Raw genomic sequence first — 6,535 nt, 5'->3', positions numbered from 1 at the left:
CAGAGATCCGCCTGCCTCTGCCTGGCTGCAGGCTCTTTCACAGCTTTTCTCTTTGGTCTTCTAAGGCCAGTGTCTTTAGTTTTTCACATCGTAACTTTCTCCTGAAGAGTGTTTAACCAAACTTACATTGTCAGCTTAGATGTGCATCTGTACTCAGGTTTCTTATTTTGAAAATCATTGATTTCTTGGGACTGCTAGGTAGGTGGATAAATAAGATAATATATTGGGAAAATAATTATGACTAATAGGGAAGAGAAAGCCTCTTTTGTTATGTAATAATCTTACTTTCCTCCCTTTGGTCCACAGGACTATCCCACCTATACTATTCTTGGACAGAATCAGTACCAGTCCTGCTACCCCAGCTCCAGTTTTGGAGTCACAGGCCAGACTAACAGTGATGCTGAGAATACCGCATTAGCAGCTACCGCGTACCAGATTGAGAAGCCTAGTGCTATGGTGCCTGCTCCAGCCACACAGAGACTCCCCTCTGGTGAGTACAGAAAGCTAAATTAAGGACACTTTACCCAGCAGATGTTTCCCAGTGATGGTAAAAAATGATTTTGTTCTGGGATAAGTTGGTTTTACCATGCCATTGGTTTCCCTTTGCAAGTTTAAACATAGCAAAGAGACTGTAATGAGAAACTGGCAGAATGTCTGTAGTTTCTGAGAACAGAAAAGTGCCAGTAGTGTATGAATTAGTGTTTCTAGTGCATACTCTGCCCTCACGTAAGTGTAATACACTCCATGGGGATCTGTAGACTAAGTGTACTTGTGGACACTTGTAGGGCTCCAGCTTTAATCCAGCCACGTCTTAGAATCCTGCTAGGAATTCAGAACAGAACAGCCACAGTCCTTTCCCAACACTTCTAACATTTGACTCACAAAGCTAGACACTGCTTGTGCATGGATGGCTCTGGGAGGTGTGGCTCTGCTCTGCCTGCACTGTCACCAGCAGCTTTCTATCTTGCTTTTCCTTTCAACAGACTCGTCTGCAAGCCCATCTCTGTCACAGACTACACCAAATAAAGATGCCGATGATCAGTCCAGGAAGAATATGACTGTCAAGAACCGGGGCAAGAGGAAAGCTGATGCCGGTTCCTCCCAGGACAGCGAATTAGAAGTATGTGAAGAAACTCACTGGAGTTACCTATTCTGTTCTCCTCACTTTCTGTCAAGTACAAGTCTGGAATTTGCAGAGATAATGTTATTGTATGCTGTGTCCACTTGAACTCCTGGTGGGGGTTGGGGGAGCAGTGAATTGGCCAAGAGGGGGAAAAAGTAAAAGAAAATTCCTCCATGTGCAGCACGACTTAATTATCCCTTCCTGCTGTTCCACCAAAGCACTGAAAAGCCTTTTCTGATTCAGGGTAGCTCTAACCAAAAGAGCAAATTGTTCCCCACATTCGGAGGACTGGAAGGAAGGATAACACTACATCTTAGGAGAAAACAAGGGGAGCTATGAATGATGTCATACTGTTTCCATTTGGAAATAAAAAAAAAAGTGGGAAGATAGAATGAGTGAGTACCTGTGAGACAGATCTGGTGCTGGCTTCATGAGAGTGCCAGGGACCGTGCCGTGCGGAGAGCGCTGTGGGGACTTACTGTGGGCATAGATTGCAGTTACGCTTGGAAAAATAGAAAAACATATAAAATCCTAATGTTAAAATTTTTACATTACCTTTTTTGTAGTTTTAATTTTTCTTTGATGTGGTTATTTAAAGCAAAGAGATAAATTTAAATGTGTTCTTTGGTGCAGGTAAATTGAAGGTGTATCTGTCTTTCTCTTCATTTTTGGAGAGCAAACACAGCAAGAAATAGGGAAACTAAAGTTCTGATATCATTCTTAAGAAAAATTAATAACTCCCCTTTTTAAAACTTGTACCAGAGAGTACATTATGCAAAACTTTACCATTTTTGCTGGACATGGTACACACCTGTAATTTCATGACTTAAGAAGGCAGGATCAGGAGATCAAGGTCATCTTTGGCTGCATGTGTAACTCCACCTAAAGAAAGTTTTTTAAAGGACTTATTGTTTTGTTATGATGTGAAAATTTTATGTGTATGAATGTTTTCTTATGTGTGAGTGTTATGCCTGCATGTAAGTCTGTATACCACGAACATGCCTGGTACCTACAGAGGACAGAAGAGGTTGTCTGATCTCCTGAGACTGGAGTTAGAGACAGTTGTCGCACACATGGGTGCTAGGAGTCAAACCTCTCCATGAGCAGCCAATGCTCTTAACTACTAAGCCATGTCTTCAGCCCAGCTTTACCATTTTAGGAGCATAATTCAGTGTTATTAAATATATTAGCCACCATTTCTGGAACATTTTCCTGTTTTTGTGTTTGCTTTTCTTTGAGATAGTCTTGTTCTTCTTTGAACTCCTGAGCAACCCTGCCTCACCCTCCTAAAGTGTTGAGATGACAGGCGTGAGCCACTCTGCTCTAGGTTCAGAACCTTTCTTAATCCTAAACAGACTCGGCACTTCTTTATTAAACAGCAACTCACCATACTCTTTCCTGGTCCATGGCAACAACGGTTCTCTCTACTACTGTGAGTTTGCCTGGTCTAGATGTATCTAAATGTGAACATACAGTGTCTGTTCTTCTGCCAGGCTCATTCATTAGTGCAGTGCTTTGGGGATTTATCTGTGCTGCAGCAGGGATCATAATTTCTTTTCTTTCAGTGGCTGAATGATACTCCATTTTGTATGCACATGCGTACTGTATCTTATCTTGTGTCTGTTGAAGGACTCTTTCATTTTTTAGGTCAATGTGAATAATGAGGCTTTGAGTACTTTGTACTACACTTATCCAGCAGTGGAATTTCTGGATCTTATTCTGTGTTCAAACTCTTAGGAGACACCAGACTTTTACACGTTACATTCCCACCATTAGCCACATTCTCCTCAGGGCTTGCTGTTTCTCTCCTCCCCTTTTAAATTGTGTTTTAGGTGGTGGTGAGATAAGGACTCTCCTCATAGCTCTGGCTGACCTAGAACTTAGTATGAAAACTAAGCAAGCCTAATTGACAGTAATACAGTGGCCCCTCCCCTTTTTAAAATGAAAGCTACTTTATTGGTGTCAAGTGAGGTCTCACTGTAGGTCTCCTTTGCATTTCCCTAATGACCAATGATATTGAACCTCTTTCCATGACCTTGAGTCCCAGAGCTTTGTCTGTTTTGAAATTAAAATGCATGATTCCTCCAACTTAGTCCTTTCTCAGGGTGGTTTTGCCTGTTTGGAGATCCCATCAGATTGCATGTGAATTTTTGAACAGTTTTTCTTTTTTTTTTAAGCTCAGTTTATTTTAAATTATTAGTAATTAAGTTCAATAACATGTAAACACTGTTTTAACCCGAGTTTAACTTTCACACTGTGGAGGGGCTGGAGAGGTGGGTTAGGAGTCAAGGGTATTTGTTGTTCTTACAGAGAACCAAAGTTTGGTTCCCAGCACTCACTCCCAGCACCTCCAAGAACACCAGACATGCATGTGGTGCTCAGATGTAAAAGGGCAAAACAGCTATACACATAAAATGAAAAGAAACCTAAAGAGAGAATTTTAAATAAAGAAAAAGAAAATACTGGAGATTTGAATGTGATTCAGGCTGTAGACTGCCATGGCTGTTGCCACTTTAGCAATGTTGTCTTCTACTCCGGGAATATTTATAGTTTTCCATTCTCAGCAGTATTTTAGAGTTCTCAGTGTATTGTGCAAATCTGTTTTATTAGTTAAATTATTCCTGAGTGTTTTTTTTTTTACTTTTTTTTCCAATTTTTATTTTATGTGCATTGGTGTTTTGCCTGCATGTGTCTGTGTGAGGAAATCAGATCCCCTGGAACTGGAGTTACAGACAGTTGTGAGCTGCCGTGTGGGTGCTGGGAATTGAACCTGGGTCCTGTGGAAGAGCAACCAGGGGTCATATGTTGGGGAATTTGGCTTGCTACTGTTTTTCATGCCGGCGTCGTTTTCCACAATGCTGTGGTCTTGCCTGGTCTTAGAGTAACATCGGCTTCACTGCATGAATTAGAAAGTGTTCCTTTCTTTCCATTTGTTTCTATGAAGTCTATAACATCGTCTGCACTTGCATTTATGATCTTAGTAATTTGAGTTTCTGTCTTTGTATTGGTAAATGCCAATTCTGTTGATATTTTCAAAGAACCCACTGTTGCTTTGTGTTGGGGAATATTATTTTAAGGTGTGTGACTCTTGTTTACCTCTCTGAAGCTGTTACTGTTCCTGTCTGAAACACCTGATGATCCTAATAAAGAGCTGAACAGCCAATAGCGAGGCAGAAGCAAGGATAGGCAGGGCTGGCAGGCAGAGTATAAATAGAAGGAGAAAATCTGGCAAAAGGTAGGATAATTTAAGATAAGAAAAGCTGACTTGTTTATTGCCAACTTTTATTATGTTAACCCATCTGTTTTTTTTTTCCTCTGGGCTTTTATCTTTGTTTACTTCTTTATACCTTTCTTCATTCTCCTTGACTTGCTGTGTAGCTGCCCCTGAAGCCCTCCTCTCCTTGTTCTCTGTTGCTCTTCTTCTCTCCTCCCAGATTTCTCCATCTATTTATATTCTGTCTGCTAGCCCCACTTATCCTTGCTTCTGCCTCTCTATTGGCTGTTCAGCTCTTTGTTAGGACCATCAGGCATAGTAACAGCTTCACAGAGTTAAACAAATGCAGTGTAAACAAAAGTCACACACCTGAAAATAGTATTCCCCAACAGCTTTCATTGGCTTTCTCTACTACCCTGTTCTTTTGGTTCTTTCTATTTTATTATTTCCTCCCTTTTGGTAGCTTTAGCTTTAGTTTGCCGTTCTTGTCTAAATAGTATGGTGTGGCTGTAATTTGAGATTTTTCTTCTTCTTGGACTGGAGATTGAACCCAGAGCTTTAGGCTTATAAAACATAAGCTCTTCTCTGAGACTTTCCAATTCCTTTGTCTTCTTCCCTTTGTTATGAATTCTTCCTGTGTGGCCTAGATTGGCCTCTTTCTCCAGTTTTGGGGTTGCAGGCATGCACTCATGTCAGCTGCTTTTTTGGTACAGGGTTTCACTGGGAATCTCTGGCTAGCCTGGAATTCTCTGTATAAATCCAGATGTCCTCAAACTCAAAGAGATCCCAGGCCTCTGCTTCCCAAGTGCTGGAATCAAAGGAATGCTCTCATACCAGCTGCTTCCTTCTTTTTTAATGTATGCATTTACAGCTAAAATTTCCCTTTCAGCATTGCCATCACTGTGTCTCATAAATTTTAATATGTTGTATTTTCATTCATTTCAATATATTTATTTACAATGTATTAATTACTACCATTCATCTCTAACTTTATTTAGATTTCTTTTTGGGACCATTGATTGTCTAAAATTGTGTTATTAAACTCCCACGTATTTGTGGACTTTATTTTTTAGTTTTGGTTTCTCATTTGATTCCACTGTAATTGACAGATAACTCATTTTTGTCTCCCCTCCCCCCCAGCGGGTATTTCTCTGGGACTTGGATGAAACCATCATCATATTTCATTCCCTTCTCACTGGATCCTATGCTCAGAAGTATGGAAAGGTAATTCAGTCTTTTTTGTAACTATCCCTCCTCTGGCAAGATGAGCAGCTGACCTAACTCTCCCAACTATTAAGGTAGAAAATCCATTTTCTCTGCTGCCTGTCTTGCCCTATTGACTTTTTGCTTTAATATATATATGAGTATTAGTGATTGGGGCTCAAGAGATGGCTTGGTGATTAAGAGCACTTGCTGCTCTTATAAAGGAGCAACAAGTTTGGTTTTTGGTTTGGTTCCCAGCGCCCACATGACAGCTTACACCACCTGTATCTCCAATCCAGAGGATCCAACACTCTCTTCTGCACTCTGCTGACAGTGTGTGCATTCAGGCCAAACACCCATACATATAAAAATTAAAAATAAAGCCGGGTGGTGGTGGTGGCGCACGCCTTTAATCCCAGCACTCGGGAGACAGAGATGGGCAGGTCTCTGAGAGTTCAAGGCCAGCCTGGTCCACAGAGCTAGTTCCAGAACAGGCTCCAAAGCTACAAAGAAACCCTGTCTTGAAAAAAAAATCAAAAACAAACAAACAAACAAACAAACAAACAAAATCCCTAGTACTGGGGATCAAACCCAGGGCCTCACAAATGCTAGGCAGCTAGCCCTACCTTGTTGACTTTGAACTCTCCATGTATAAACCTGACCACATAGCTGCCGGGCAGGCTCCATAACTAGGTAGGTTTGATGGTCAAGCTAGACACTTGATTAGGAGAAGTACTAAAAGCTGAAGGTGTTCAGGAGTGCATTTTCAGGTTGATGAGATGGCTTACCAGGAAAAAGTGCTTGCCGCCAACCCTGAGTTCAGGCCTTGGTAAAAGTGATGAATTAATTCCCCACAAGTTGTCCTCCAACAATGTGCATGCCTAAACACACACATAACAAAATAAATAAGAGTATTTTTAATTAATTTTATAAGCATTGAAGTGTAGGAATAAGACTCACTTGAATTTAATGAAATCTAAGGGTTATATATTCAT

At 40.8% G+C, this 6,535-nt stretch overlaps 1 protein-coding gene across 4 annotated transcripts in view; it reads left to right on the top strand.

Annotated features, from left to right (window-relative positions):
- The window catches only part of Eya3 (EYA transcriptional coactivator and phosphatase 3), an 89,129-nt gene that overhangs the window by 52,857 nt on the left and 29,737 nt on the right, over positions 1–6,535 (top strand). For 3 of the 4 annotated variants that reach the window (XM_005353121.3, XM_005353120.3, XM_026781985.1), the window contains 3 exons: positions 307–490; positions 984–1,120; positions 5,478–5,561. In XM_005353121.3, coding sequence (XP_005353178.1) covers positions 307–490; positions 984–1,120; positions 5,478–5,561 — 405 coding nt within the window. The remainder of the gene's footprint in view (positions 1–306; positions 491–983; positions 1,121–5,477; positions 5,562–6,535) is intronic. The other variant, XM_026781986.1, reaches the window with a different exon arrangement.

The sequence above is a fragment of the Microtus ochrogaster genome, chromosome 10 (genome assembly GCF_000317375.1).
Source record: "Microtus ochrogaster isolate Prairie Vole_2 chromosome 10, MicOch1.0, whole genome shotgun sequence".
NCBI classification, from domain to species: Eukaryota; Metazoa; Chordata; class Mammalia; order Rodentia; family Cricetidae; genus Microtus; species Microtus ochrogaster.
The sequence above is the reverse complement of the archived record's forward strand: the minus strand, read 5'-3'. Positions and strand labels throughout refer to the sequence as shown.